Source organism: Tripterygium wilfordii, chromosome 15, assembly GCF_013401445.1.
Source record: "Tripterygium wilfordii isolate XIE 37 chromosome 15, ASM1340144v1, whole genome shotgun sequence".
NCBI classification, from domain to species: Eukaryota; Viridiplantae; Streptophyta; class Magnoliopsida; order Celastrales; family Celastraceae; genus Tripterygium; species Tripterygium wilfordii.
Window position 1 is genome coordinate 12,137,935 of NC_052246.1, and position 13,383 is coordinate 12,151,317.

Here is a 13,383-nt window from a genome sequence, read left to right on the forward strand (position 1 = left end):
AAAAAAACTATATCCAAACTGAAGTAGCATAATTCTTTTCCAAATTTACCCAAATGAGCTTTGATGCTTGAATAGCAAAGAAGAAGTGATGGAGCTAAGAGTAGGGGTGTAAAAAATCAAATCAAACTGTCTATGAAACATCGATATAGGTGTGGGGATGCGGGATATGTTGATTCGTCTTTTTCTCTCAAAATTAGGATAGTGGGGATGCGACTAATATAATATTTAATGTGTGTGTGTGTATGTATGGGTTATTTCATCTCTTGGCACGAATATGGTCCATTATGAACCCCAAATCTGATTACAATCATGATGCTTTGGTCAAAAACAATCCACACGCGCTCATTCATCTTTGGAACTTAAAGTTTTCCGCGAAAAAAATTATCCAGATATTGTTGAAGATCTCTCAGGTATGTCCTCTCCAAGACTATTCGATACCCATATTATTCGATACCCATATCCCGTATATGATGTTATCAAACTCTAGTAAGGAATCTGGTTGCAAGATTGTGTATATTACTAGAGACCTAAGGATGCATTTGCTTCATTGTGGCACTTCATTACTGCAAACACACAAGACCAGAACAAGGTCTATGCACTTTAGATGAATCCTTTGAGAATTACCGTGAAGGGATTCATGCATTCGGTCCTTCCCATGATCATGTTTTGAGTTATTGGAAGGAGAGTTTAAAGAAGATAATATGGAGGTGGTGTAGCAAAAAATGGGACAGACCCTAATGCTGGGTTTTCCTATAAATCATATTTTAGGACTGGTTCTGCTGGGGATTGGAAGAATTTTTTGTCTGAAGAGATGAAAGAACGCCTTGATAACATTATCCGGATGAAGTTAGAGGGCTTTGTGTTTAAGGTTTGCTGCAAGTAAGGCTGTCTCTTGATGTTCTGAACCCTTGCATGACATAATACAGTTCAAGGTTCCATAAGTGAACAATTGCTTGTCATGCTTCCAATAATAGTGTGTAGAAGAAGTAGAGACTACCAACTAGATGCCAGATGCCATACATGAATCATGAAAATACTCATCTGTGATTGTATCTATATGTTTTATAGTCTCTGCATTCAAGTAATTCTTGTGATCCCCAACCTCTCCTTGTCTGAAAAAGGAATTTTATGGCATAGCCATCCATGGTGAAGCCTCAGAGGACTTGTTCACCTCATAGTTTCTGAGTCTCCCAAAGCTACAATTCCTCACAATCTCTGCCACCACCTCTTCATCCCCATCACCGTTAAATGGGCATCCCAGGAACTCTGCAACTCTCCTCACATGAGTCTTGGGATCACTCTTCAGTTCCTCATAAGTCATAAAGAAAACCTTATTGGGTCTCTCCAAGCTCTCTTTCTTGTATCCCAACACATGATCAAAGTAAGGTCCATAAGGGACAACCCCATTACAGAACTTGTTCACAGCCATCTCTAGAGGCCATGAACCCTCCTGATTCAACACATTGACAAACCTCCACAGTGATACAAGTGTGTCCTTGGGGTTTCTGGCAATGTAAACAATCCGACAGTCCGACAAATTCACGGTCTTAGACAAGTGTTGGTAAGGAATATGAGTAGCAAAAATCCTGGTGGAATTAGAGCTAGCAGTAGCAGCAAAGCTATCAAGAGAAGAAGGATTATCCGGTCCATATAACTGGATTTCTAATGTGGGAACAAGCAAGTGAGGATGGTTTGTGAGCAAGGATTGCCTTGAAGAGCGATTGATGATTGAATATAAGAGGGCTTTGAGCCAAGTTGTGCCTGATTTAGGAAATGAAGCCAAGATTACATCTGTTGAGAGTGGGTTTAATTGGGTGAGAACATGTTGGGTTCCTCGCAGATTTGAGGGCACATACCAAAAGCCATTCCATTGGACTAATTGTTTGTCTCTGCACAATGCTTCTGTTGGTAAAATTGAATCGCAATCCATGCTTGAGGTTGGTACTCTTTGTTTACTCTTTTTATGGGCATAAGCACCATGAACCGACCTTTTATGGGCTTAAGTACCATAACTGACGGTTCAGAAGAACAAAGTCGTCCAATCTTAAACTCAAAATAGGCAATATTGGTTTTTTAGTGTTTCGGGTGTATTTTCTAACATCATATGTATTTCATGTATTGACATTTAACCATAAAAAAAGTGCAGAATGTGATATTCACGAAAAGCACTATCAAATTATTTTCAGTTTGCCCGTGAAGATGTTAGAACGACTGGGTACAGATTTCCACACCCGTGACATTGAGACCTCCAGAATCTGCCAAAAGGAAATTAGGACTTTTTAGAGCTTCTCCTAGAATCCTGACAGCAAATTCAATGAAATCAAAGTGTCAATTCCTACTAGATTTTGATGCACTCATAGGAGATAAACATGGAGCCTGTATTTTGTCCTGTACATATATAATTAACATGCATAAAATAGTGTATTGGGAATAAGTGTATTACACACACACTTACTGTGTAAAAAAACTAAAAACACACAAAAGACATGGGTCTGTGGAGGGCCTGGAATTTGGTTTAAATGGTTAGAGAGTGGCAGAAACAGTCAAGAGTTCTTTTGCAATGGTCAATGTCTCTTGGACACATGAAATTTGTGGCTGCTCTGTGCATCTCGTGAGCCAACAGGGACCCAACTATAAACAATTATCATCCAACTCAAGCTAAACAAAGTAACAAACTCAATGAATGACAGTCAAATACAACAATTACCTTCTTTTAAGCTGTTCTGATTATAGAAACAAAAGGGAATACACCCACATTCAGTCATTCACTGCTACTGGTTTGCAGTTCACTGGTTTTTTTTTTGCATGACTCATGACTGGAATAAATAGGCCTAGTGGGTCAGGCTATTAAAACTAACCTTTTCCTTGAATCAGCAAGAAAAAGAAAGAAAAGTAATAGAAGAGAATATTTACAGGATAAATATATACTTGGGCATTTCATATAAAAAGCCCGTCCTATAGTTCATCATCCTCACAGTTCTTAGACAAATGAGAGGTTTCGGAATGATGTCTTGGTTTTTCATAGTGTTATTTCTTAGTTTCACATTCAATAGTCCTGTAGAGGCCAAACATGGGAGGAAGCTTGTACCTGCAGTTGTTGTTGGCGCTGTTTACTGTGACACATGTTTCCAAGAGGATTTCTCGAAGTCTAGCCACTTCATTCCAGGTAATTCACTTCAACAACTTGCTTGATGATTTAATTCTTTATGCTAAGAAGGTTTGAACCTCTGCACAATCGTTGCTTCATTACAAGATACGAGTCACAGGTCCAAACCATGGAAACAGCCTCTTCACAATGTCATTCTTGTGCACTAAGATGTAAATTGCTTTTGAGACTGTGTTGTGTGTGTGCATCTAATGTTTCGCATGGTCTTTGTATGCAGGAGCATCTGTTGCTGTGGAATGCAGAGATGGGAACTCAAGACCGAGTTTCCGTAGAGAAGTTACAACAGATAAGCATGGAGAGTTCAGAGTTCATCTACCTTTCTCAGTTGCAAAACATGGCAGGAAAATCATTGCATGTTCTGTAAAATTAATTAAAAGCAGCGAACCAAATTGTGCGGTGGCTTCAATGGCAGCATCTTCCTCACTTCATTTGAAATCAAGAAAGGAAGGAACTCATATTTTCTCAGCAGGTTTTTTCACCTTCAGGCCTCAAAAACAACCAAACCTATGCAGCCAAGAACCAAGTCTCCAAAATTCCAGGAAACTTAATTCCCAAAAAACATCATTTCCTCCAATCAGTGATCCAACTTTTCCACCTCCACTTGAAGACCCTACGACGCCTGATCTTCCTCCGTTGGGCCAAACCCATCTACCACCTCTCCCTCTAATTCCCAAACTACCACCATTGCCAGAACTCCCTCCTTTCCCACCTCTTCCAGGACTGTCTAAGCAGCCACCAATGCCTGGAAATGCTGCAGAGACAAAACCTGGTGATGATAAGCTAACAAACCCTGAGTTTTTCTTTCCAACTCCACCACTATTTCCACCGAACCCTTTTCAGCCACCACCAATTCTGCCCCCAAATCCATTCCAGCTGCCACCGCTTCTTCCTCCACTCCCGTTCCAGCCACCACCGCTAATTCCATTTCCACCTAACCCTCTTCAGCCTCCACCAGCTCCTCCGATTCCATTGCCTCCTAACCCTTTTCAGCCTCCTTCAGCTCCTCTTATCCCATTGCTTCCAATTCCTGGCCTGACACCGCCACCACCACCACCACCACCACCACCTGCCTTCCCATTCCCTCTCCCTCCGTTCCCGCCATTCCCATTCCCTCCTCCTGGCCCTGGGATCCCCCCTGCTTCTTCTTCAAAGACATCTTCTCCTTGAATGGAACACAATCTGGTTACACATGTACAATGCTCCAATAATTGCTACCATTGAGAGGGACATAAACATGAGATTATTGTAGTTCAAATAAGTATCCAAACATTTGTTGATATGTTATCAATGTAAATTAGAGTTTTAGTGAAATCAAATGAGTATCCTTGGTAAAACTCTCTAATCTATATTTGGTGTTCACTCTCCAATTTCTCAGGATACAACCTCCTAACTCCTAGCCTGTTAAATACCTTCTATTCAACAAAATAATACTAGAAGAAAACTAAGCAGAATAAAGACCAAAACATCTTCTTGTGTAAGCACTGATGATGCTCTATGAGTAGCACAAGAAGAAAACTAAGCAGAACAATCAAATTCAGTTCAGGAAAAAAAACTCAGGGAATGCATGCATTCATCGACGCTTTTGGACAATAACCTGGCATCTGTAGTAATTTAGAATCATACCTCATCACCGCCGTAGACGGAAGTCCTCTTATCAAAATCGTCCATCCACATCCTCCATTGGCAAGCCTTCAAACCCTCGGTAGACGAAGATCCAGGTATCGGCATCGCCTTCCGCGTGTGGCAAGCCCTCGGTAGTTTTCAGTTTACACTAGTAAATTCTAGCAATCTGTCAGCAAGGCACCAGTGGATACCAGTGGATTAGTGGTAGACCATTAAATTGCCCACTGTGTGGGCTCGGTGCGACTCCCAACTGGAGCGTTCAATGAGAGCAGTGATGAAAATTGCGCTACTAGTGTGGCAGAGGGTCTGCCACGACCGTCTGATATTGGACGAAACATGCGCCGCTGAGCTCTCTTGTTTTTTGTTTTTTTCAATAACACATTGGGATATCTTTATTACATTAACCTATATTTCGCATGCCCTCGATAGTTTACAGTTTACTAAAGTAAATTCGAGCAACCAATCAGCAAGGCACCAGTGGTCTAGTGGTAAAACAGTTTCTGTTGCAAGTGGTTAGGCCCGGGTACGAACCCCATCTGGTGCATTTCGTGAGCAGTGACGATAATTGCGCTTGTGTGATGGAGGGGTCTGTCACGACCGTCTGATTTCGGACGAATCAGCGCAGCTGAGCTCTCAATGTTTTTTTGTCAAAACCACCAATATTGCCTACACCTTCCTTATGTACTTGCCCCCATTCTTTCTACACACCTCCAGCCATCACTAAATAACTGGGGATTTTTGTAGCTTGACCTAAAGAACATGTACTCAGCCATCAATGAAACTAAGAACTTTGAGATATTCAGGGAATTTTCAAGCAAGGAAATTAATAACAACTTCAAGAATAATCAAAAAGAGTCACATCCAAATGGAAAAGGAGGGGATGTGTTGCACTCATTGCAAAAGAAATAACCACAACACTGATAAATGCTTCAAAGTTGTGTGGATATCCACAAAAAAGAAACAACAATAATGGAAGAAACCATGTAATTAACCAAGTGAGCGGTACATAGTGGGGGAGTGCAGGACAAGAAGAAGTGGATCTAACTACCACCCAATATGAGCAAATCATAGCTTTTCTGAAAAGCAAGGTGACACACAGAGGCTGGAAATTCAGTTCAAGGTGAACACTATGCAGCAGCCATAACAGGAACAAACTGAACCCTAATTTACAAAAACTATGCTAAAGGGATTGTGGATAGTGGTGCATCATAGGGGTGTAAACGATAACAAAAAATTTCAATTTTCTTGACATGAAAATAATCGAATATTTGGTCGATATCGGTAGTTATTTTGGTTAGTTCTTTGTAATTTTTTTTTGAAAATAACTGACTAATCAATCGATTTGATGGCCAATTCGATTTTTACTTTTTTTAACACCCTTAGTGCATCAGATCTTTACTTCATGCATATCATGCCATACAAAATTCATGTGTGAATTTGCCTAATGGACAAAAAAACTTAGGATTACATATATAAGAAGCATAAAACTCACTGCTACAACCGATCAAAACACATTCATGATTTTTAGGAAAAAATTATTAGTACAGGAAACGTCGGGCACCCTTATATATTTCGGTGGACAACGATTAAATTTTATGAAACGTTTAGATTAGATTAATCAATGAATATGGATCGACCTCACTGGGCCTAGCCCATGGACTTTTGGGCCATGCTAATTGATCTGAACCTGGCCACCTCTTTTGTAGGATGGTTTCGCATACAAAACTGCAAAATGAAGATGTTATAGGAATAAATATAAATATAGGTACTTATATGCAAAATCGTAATTCAGGGTTTAGGGCAAACGTGGAGCACTGAAATGTCCTTGTAGGCGTAACAGCGTAAGTATTTTGTGCAGTAGAATCAAACCCTCAGAGCAGCTGCCGCTTCTCGTCTTCCTCGCGCTTTCGACATCACTTCGCAGACATGGTTCTCTTCTCTCTCTCTTTCTATCTCTATAGGTTTTGCATGTATCAACTGTCTATGAATGTCGATTTTGAATTTTGAAACCTAGTTAGTCGATCTGTTATTTGCTCTAGATTTAGCTTTGTGGAGTTGAAAAGGAAATCGATTAGCTCTTCTAGATAGTTTAATAATTTATTTTTTTTGTTTTAGTTGCAATCTTATGTTACAAATCACGGGAGTAGATGTAGTGCTTGATGCAATTACTTTTGTAATTGACAAGTAATTGGCGCAGTTTGCTTCGTAAATGTGGGAAGAAAAATTAGTAAGTCATAGCCGTTTGTAGTATCTTCAATGATGATTAGATTTTTTTTTGTCCACATTTCTTTCTGCTAATGTTTTTGGTAGTGCCTTTTAGATCGCTTGTGGATGTGAATGGTCTTCAATAACAGCAAAATGCTTTAAAAAGTCATCTACCACCGCATGGTCAATGGGTTGACTGTGGTGTTTTAGAGAATCGACTAGTTGCCAAGAGTGATCAGCACTCATGTTTGCACGCAAGCCACGAATTACTTAGCAAAACCAGTCGTGTTTACATGTCCCCAATGTTACTGCATTTGCAAGCTTAGGAAATGGTTTAAAATGATTTCAGAAAGGAGAAAGTTTACTCAGGCTTACCCAAACCTACCTTGTTGATTGAATGACTTGTAGCCTGTTAGTTGGGAAAGCTAGGATGTCCTCCAAGAGGAATTTCAATCATTTGCATCTTGCGGTTCAGTGGACTTCTTTTGCTATACCTTATACACTTCTTTTGCTATACCTTATACCTTACCCTCGTCCAGACGAAGGTTTTGAAAATAGCCATGTGGAAATACTCGTAAAAGATAACAGTGCAACTTTGTGCAGATCTCGCAGTGAATTATGTTTTTTAATAAAAAGCAAGCTGCCTTTGAGGTTATGATAATTTTAAATGATTTGATGCTAGGACTCATATATCATTTTATCTATCATCTATTCATCTGTAGCAGTGACTAGTTTGACTGAAATATGTTACCTTTTTTCTTAGATTAGTTGTTTTCCTGTATCTTGCAGGCTCCCAAAAGAGGTGGAAAGGCCCCAGTAGCAGCAAAAAAGAAAACTGTAAGTGAATCATGTATTCCAATCTGTCTTCATGCCAGAATAAACTTTGTGAGCAAATTTATGATGGGGATTCATTGTTCATAGTACAAACCTATTTGGGGTATGCAAGTTAATACACCAAATGTACTTTCGCCTGTAATTTATTGGCTAATGTATGTTTTCTCTGTAAAATTTTGGTTTTATTTTCTCTGATGGAACAAAATTTTGTGGTTCCCATTTTGAATTTTCATGAATAGATCTAGCTGATTACTATTCCCTTTAGTTTATCTATTCATTAATCTTAGTAGCTTGTACTCCTCCCCGAACCTAGAAAAGAAAGCTTTGGGAAAAAATGTTTGCAGAGAGGCTATCCCAGTTTGGGTACATAAATTGTATATCATGTTGGTTTGCTTTTGCTATTGTAAGTTTCTTAGTGCATGAAGAATTGGGTATTGCAGGAAAAGATAGTGAACCCTTTGTTTGAGAAGCGAACAAAGCAATTCGGAATTGGTGGTGCTCTACCACCAAAGAAGGATTTGACTAGATTTGTCAAGTGGCCACATGTTGTTCGTATTCAGAGGAAAAGGAGGATTTTGAAGCAAAGATTGAAGGTTCCACCTGCCATCAACCAGTTCACAAAAGCACTGGATAAGAACCTTGGTAAGACTTTAGACTGTCCTATTGCTGGCCAAATAAAACCATTGGTCTCAAAAAAAAAGAAAGGAAAGTTTGTTTTAAATGAGTGATTTTTTTTAAAGATTATGAGCCATATGGGTCTCAATTTAATTTTTTTCTGTTGTTTAAATGTCCCACTTTTATTGTGTTTCTTGTCACAGCTACAAATCTTTTCAAGTTGTTGCTCAAATATAGACCCGAGGACAAGGCTGCTAAGAGGGAAAGACTTCTTAAAAAAGCACAAGCTGAAGCTGAGGGGAAGAGTGTGGAATCTAAGAAACCTATTGTTGTTAAATATGGCCTTAATCATGTTACCTATCTCATTGAGCAGGTATCAATAACAGTTTTTCCAGAGAAACGTCATTACTTGTCTGGTGCATCTAAATAGTGTATGACTTGGGCTTATCTTTTCTAGTTTGGTTTGTTTATGTGGACATATTATATTGAACAATGTTGATGAAAAGTATATTTTGGCTGCTCAATGTCATCTTTCAACTACTTTATTTGAGTTGCAATCATTTAACTCCCAGCTGTGCTTTAATGCAGTTCTCTGTTGATCATTTTGTAAAATTTTATATATATATATATGGTTTTACCATGTGTAACTTTTGCAGGCTGAACATTTGTCGGGTTGTGTTACTTAGTTCTTTAATTGGTCATACTGTTATTTCTAATGGGAGTTCAATATGTTGTATGCAGAACAAAGCCCAGTTGGTACTTATTGCACATGATGTTGATCCGATTGAGCTTGTTGTTTGGTTGCCTGCCTTGTGCCGGAAAATGGAGGTCCCTTATGCAATTGTGAAGGGCAAGTCAAGGCTTGGAACGGTGATTTTTCTGCTCGACTTCTGTCTAAACTAAAACAAGTGATTTTCTTGTTAATTTTGTTTCTGTTTCCTTTTTGAGCAAAGTTATTTTGGTTTACTTGACTACCTTCTTAGTTCTTACTGATGCGTGATTTGTGGTCCTAATCAGATTGTGCACAAGAAAACAGCTGCAGTTCTGTGCCTTACATCAGTGAAGAATGAAGATAAGATGGAATTTAGCAGGATTGTAGAGGCAGTCAAGGTAATGCTTCTGAATGGTGGGATCAAATTTAATGGTGCGGACTACCCAGTCCCACCAATGCTTAATACCTATATGATATGGTTATGAATTCTTCCAAGTGACTACTACTATAATATCGTCTTGCATTTCATACTCACGTGATGCCATCAGTCTAGGAATTTTTCCCAACAAAGGGAATGGAATGATGTCATGTGCTTCTTTGTTTTAATTTGTGGAAATGATTCTTTTACCTAAACGAGGATAATTCTTTGGCACTGACATTATCAGTTATATGTGTCAGTATTTTCTTTGTAAATGCCTCATACTAATTCTATTAATCTTATACTCACAGGCCAACTTCAACGACAAGTATGATGAGCACCGCAAGAAATGGGGAGGTGGCATCATGGGTTCCAAATCTCAGGCCAAGATGAAGGCAAAGGAGAGAGTATTAGCCAAGGAGGCTGCACAAAGAATGACCTGATTTGATAACCAAGAACTGCTGGGAAGAAGTGATAAATTAATTGGAACGAGCTACACAGGGTTTTTATTTTTCTATTGCGTATTTATATTTTGGTTTGTTGTCATTGTGGACAAGTTTGGTATCGATTAGTAGCCGAATTTTTGTGATGCTGGTTTTGTTATTGAGGTTATTGTCTAATTACACAAATAGACTTTTGAGTACCCTGTACAATGCTAGCTCTGTCCTCTTTGATCTTCATACAATCTCATACTTAATAATTGTTTGGAAAACAGATCACGGGTAATTCGAGTGACACTCATATATGATATCCCCAAGCAAAAATGAGTAGACATTTGCTATAATAATTAAGTAAAATATGTGGAAAATTATATGACACGTATAATAAAGGACAAACAACAAAAACCCTAAGTGACTCTCGGTCAACATACAAAAGAAACCCTTAAATCTCTACCCGTGACCCGCCAAGGTGATTCGTGACCTTGCGGCGTTGAAACTTCAGTGCGTCGCGTCGAGGGAAGGATCAAAGCCCAACTCTCTCTCCTTCATCTTCTTGTGCCGCAATCCGCGAGATCGTGTTTTGGCTTCGTGGAAGCCCCAGCAGTTCCAGATCACCTAATCAGGTAAGCTTTTTGTGTTTTCAAAGAGGAACTCCTCTGTCAATATTGTTGATACCTGAGCTGCTTTTGCACGAAAGAAAGTAGTGGATTGACTTTGCTTATTCGACTAATAAGATGGGATGTGGTAAGTATAACCTATCTCTGTCATTGGTCATGGAAATGAAATTAATCAGCATCCATTTCATTCTTCCTTTTATCACAGGCTGGTCGAGAATTTTCTGTATCAAATGGAGGAACAATCTTTTCTGGATAGAATGATCAGCAATCTTCGTGCGTCATGCAAGTATGAGAACCATTTCCTTCTGTTAATGGGAATCTCTTATATGCCTTCTTTTATCATGTTGATATAGCAGTTTGTTTATCGTCCATTATCATTCTATCAAAAGCTTATTATCTTGAGGTTTCATATCAGGATGAGTGAGGACTTATTTGCACGGTTCAATTCTGCATCTTTTATTGGTTCCACATGACACCAGCCCTTGAAATTTACCGGAATGGATGATCTTAACTTTTGTTTTGTGCTATTCTAAAGTGTTTAATGTTTGGACTTGATGCAATTTCAATATGTTTAAAGAGAAACAATCTGTTTATTTTGTAATATTACTGAATTAAAATGTACTGAAGCTGGAACGTTACTTAGAGGTGATTGCAGCCATCTTAGAGAGGAGGAGAGTTTCTGTGACCACAAATTGCGCCATATTTGACCAAATTGTCCCTTTTAGTGATAGAAGGATTTTGATCTCTTATGCTGCAGTTGTCATTGACAGGTATTATACAGGGTATCCAAAAGATTTAGGTCCTTCAAGGGTGATTCCTTTTACTTCAGAGCGTGAATTTATGCAGCTTCTTCATGAAGGTTACCCTGTGGTTGTTGCTTTTACCATCAGGTGACTACAAGTGGAAAACTCCTCTTCCTTCGTATTCTGTTAATTATTGGTTAACTTTTCATTTCTATTGTACAGATGTAATCTTACAAAACATCTTGACAAAGTAATTGAGGAAGCTGCTGCTGAATGTTACCCACATGTGAAATTTATGCGTGTAAGTGCTTCAAGTGGATGATTATTCATACATTGAAATGAACCATGTGGTTTTTCATTCACTGAAACTTACAATTTCATTGTATTTTTCTTCAGAAATAAATATGAAACAATCATCATATTCAGCAACTAAATAATGATCGTTATTGCTTTTTTTTTCTTCTTCTTTTTTTCTTTCTGAAATGTACTTTCCCCTCTCCCTCTTCTGACTACTAGCTTGTTTTCCTACCACACAATTCACGGAACTTCCTAGACATTTGTATAAGAATCCTTCAGCTTATTTTAGCATCACTGATGTTTGGTCTGGTCCTGTTTTCTTCAAGGTGGAGTGTCCAAAATATCCAGGATTCTGTCTGACACGACAGAAAAAGGAATATCCATTTATTGAAGTATTTCATACGCCGGAACAAGTAATAAGTCAACATATTTACATTTTCTTATTCTTCGCATCTTGCATAATTCTGCTGGCACTGTTAATTGGTTTTAGTAAATCCAATTTCTAAAGAGGATGCTGTAAAATTACCCTCAAATTTTATATTTCAGGAATTTTCTAATGATTTTGTTGTTGAAAAACTTGAATCTATGAAACATAAGTTTCCAAGTACGATTACTATTTAGCTGTGCAAATATTTTTTGCATTGTTGAGTTATGTTGGGTCTGTTGAAGCAGTCAGTGAAATGAGCAATTTTTATGGTGCAGGCAGCTAATCAAGGCAGGGTCGTTGATCCAAATGTTACAAAATACTCTGTGAAGGTTCTACCAGTGAGTTATAGAGCTTGTATATATTTGATAAAATTTAACTGCCAACTGTTTTACCTAGTCTAAGATTATATAATGCTACTCACGGCAAGTCTTTTTTTGTTAAAAATGAATCTTATCTGATGATAGGCATGTGACTTGTTTTTTGATCTATCCCGTCAATTATACTAATTTGTTCTATTTCAGTGGCTTTTTAAACGTGTTTTTACATGGCTGTCTGTAGTTTCAAAGATTTGAATTTTATAGTCAAGCAGTTGGACAAATGAGAATTTAGATATCATAAGCATTAGATATTGCTTTAACTTTCTTTACACTTTCTCCTCATCTTGCTCGTCTCTTCTCATGCGTATTTTTTCAGTTCAACTACGACTTGAGCGCATATGGCTTTAGGGAGTTCTTCAAGCGCCATGGAATACAGTCATCAGAACCCAAGTAAAGAAGGACAAATTAGTACTGTGCTTGTTTTTGCGATGCAGATGATATAGGTCCGTTGTCATAGACATGCTTCTTAAACTACGTAAGTTTCCAGTAAACTTTTTTCTTGGGCAGCAACTTACTCAACGGGAAGAGTAGGGAGTTAATTGCTTTGTCTCTGTGATTGGAGGAAAGTGATCAATGGGGAGAAATAGCTTTCTTCAAGTGATGCAAAGATTGATTGAAAGGCATGAATAGGTTGTCTACTTTTGTGCTTCTGCAGTTGGTACTACTGCTATTCGTTAAGTAGCTTTAGGTGGAAACTTTGATGGTCTTTTGCTACTTGTTTTTGGCTCTTGTTGATCTTTGTATAAACAATGGCATATTCAGTTCCCATTTCAGGCTCTCTTCAACTTGGCAAAAAAATTTCTTTTTGTCCATCTTCTTATACAGAACATTCTTGTTATTGAGTAGGATTTGCCACAGAATAACACAAAAGTACTGTAAAGTATTTGTGGGTGAAGTATTTGTGGGCTT

The 13,383-nt window shown here is 38.3% G+C and overlaps 3 protein-coding genes, 1 long non-coding RNA gene, 2 other non-coding genes and 1 pseudogene across 6 annotated transcripts; 5 read left to right on the plus strand and 2 right to left on the minus strand.

Annotated features, from left to right (window-relative positions):
• Positions 1-517: 517 nt before the first annotated feature.
• Positions 518-2,212, minus strand: LOC119980137 (annotated as a pseudogene).
• Positions 2,213-2,684: 472 nt separating this feature from the next.
• Positions 2,685-3,643, minus strand: LOC120016374. Its single transcript, XR_005471968.1, has 2 exons — positions 3,483-3,643; positions 2,685-3,395 (listed from the first exon to the last, which is right to left on the minus strand). It is a non-coding gene; the product is annotated as an uncharacterized LOC120016374 (long non-coding RNA).
• LOC120016373 (vegetative cell wall protein gp1-like) lies at positions 2,971-4,538 on the plus strand. Its single transcript, XM_038869112.1, has 2 exons — positions 2,971-3,166; positions 3,384-4,538. The coding sequence occupies exons 1-2, from the start codon at positions 2,989-2,991 to the stop codon at positions 4,331-4,333; spliced, it is 1,128 nt and encodes a 375-aa protein (XP_038725040.1). The 5' UTR covers positions 2,971-2,988; the 3' UTR covers positions 4,334-4,538.
• Positions 4,539-5,055: 517 nt separating this feature from the next.
• On the plus strand, positions 5,056-5,141 carry LOC119980186. Its single transcript, XR_005463822.1, has one exon. It is a non-coding gene; the product is annotated as a small nucleolar RNA snoR114 (small nucleolar RNA).
• A 198-nt stretch (positions 5,142-5,339) lies between these two features.
• LOC119980185 lies at positions 5,340-5,422 on the plus strand. The gene has a single exon (XR_005463821.1). It is a non-coding gene; the product is annotated as a small nucleolar RNA snoR114 (small nucleolar RNA).
• Positions 5,423-6,608: 1,186 nt separating this feature from the next.
• On the plus strand, positions 6,609-10,230 carry LOC120016114 (60S ribosomal protein L7a-2-like). Its single transcript, XM_038868726.1, has 7 exons — positions 6,609-6,718; positions 7,784-7,831; positions 8,269-8,470; positions 8,647-8,816; positions 9,185-9,313; positions 9,461-9,553; positions 9,885-10,230. Exons 1-7 carry the CDS (start codon positions 6,716-6,718, stop codon positions 10,014-10,016), a joined length of 777 nt encoding a protein of 258 aa, XP_038724654.1. The 5' UTR covers positions 6,609-6,715; the 3' UTR covers positions 10,017-10,230.
• A 232-nt stretch (positions 10,231-10,462) lies between these two features.
• On the plus strand, positions 10,463-13,357 carry LOC120016259. Its single transcript, XM_038868941.1, has 7 exons — positions 10,463-10,636; positions 10,836-10,916; positions 11,401-11,520; positions 11,596-11,674; positions 11,997-12,083; positions 12,373-12,435; positions 12,791-13,357. Exons 2-7 carry the CDS (start codon positions 10,861-10,863, stop codon positions 12,866-12,868), a joined length of 483 nt encoding a protein of 160 aa, XP_038724869.1. The 5' UTR covers positions 10,463-10,636; positions 10,836-10,860; the 3' UTR covers positions 12,869-13,357.
• Positions 13,358-13,383: the final 26 nt, after the last annotated feature.

Coding starts and splice junctions, on each gene's coding strand:
- LOC120016373 (XM_038869112.1), top strand. CDS start 2,989: ATGAGAGGTTTCGGAATGATGTCTTGGTTTTTCATAGTGTTATTTCTT. Junction 3,167..3,383: donor GTCTAGCCACTTCATTCCAG/GTAATTCACTTC, acceptor CTTTGTATGCAG/GAGCATCTGTTGCTGTGGAA.
- LOC120016114 (XM_038868726.1), top strand. Junction 8,471..8,646: donor AGCACTGGATAAGAACCTTG/GTAAGACTTTAG, acceptor TTCTTGTCACAG/CTACAAATCTTTTCAAGTTG. Junction 9,314..9,460: donor GCAAGTCAAGGCTTGGAACG/GTGATTTTTCTG, acceptor GGTCCTAATCAG/ATTGTGCACAAGAAAACAGC.
- LOC120016259 (XM_038868941.1), top strand. CDS start 10,861: ATGGAGGAACAATCTTTTCTGGATAGAATGATCAGCAATCTTCGTGCG. Junction 10,917..11,400: donor AATCTTCGTGCGTCATGCAA/GTATGAGAACCA, acceptor TGTCATTGACAG/GTATTATACAGGGTATCCAA. Junction 12,436..12,790: donor ACTCTGTGAAGGTTCTACCA/GTGAGTTATAGA, acceptor GTATTTTTTCAG/TTCAACTACGACTTGAGCGC.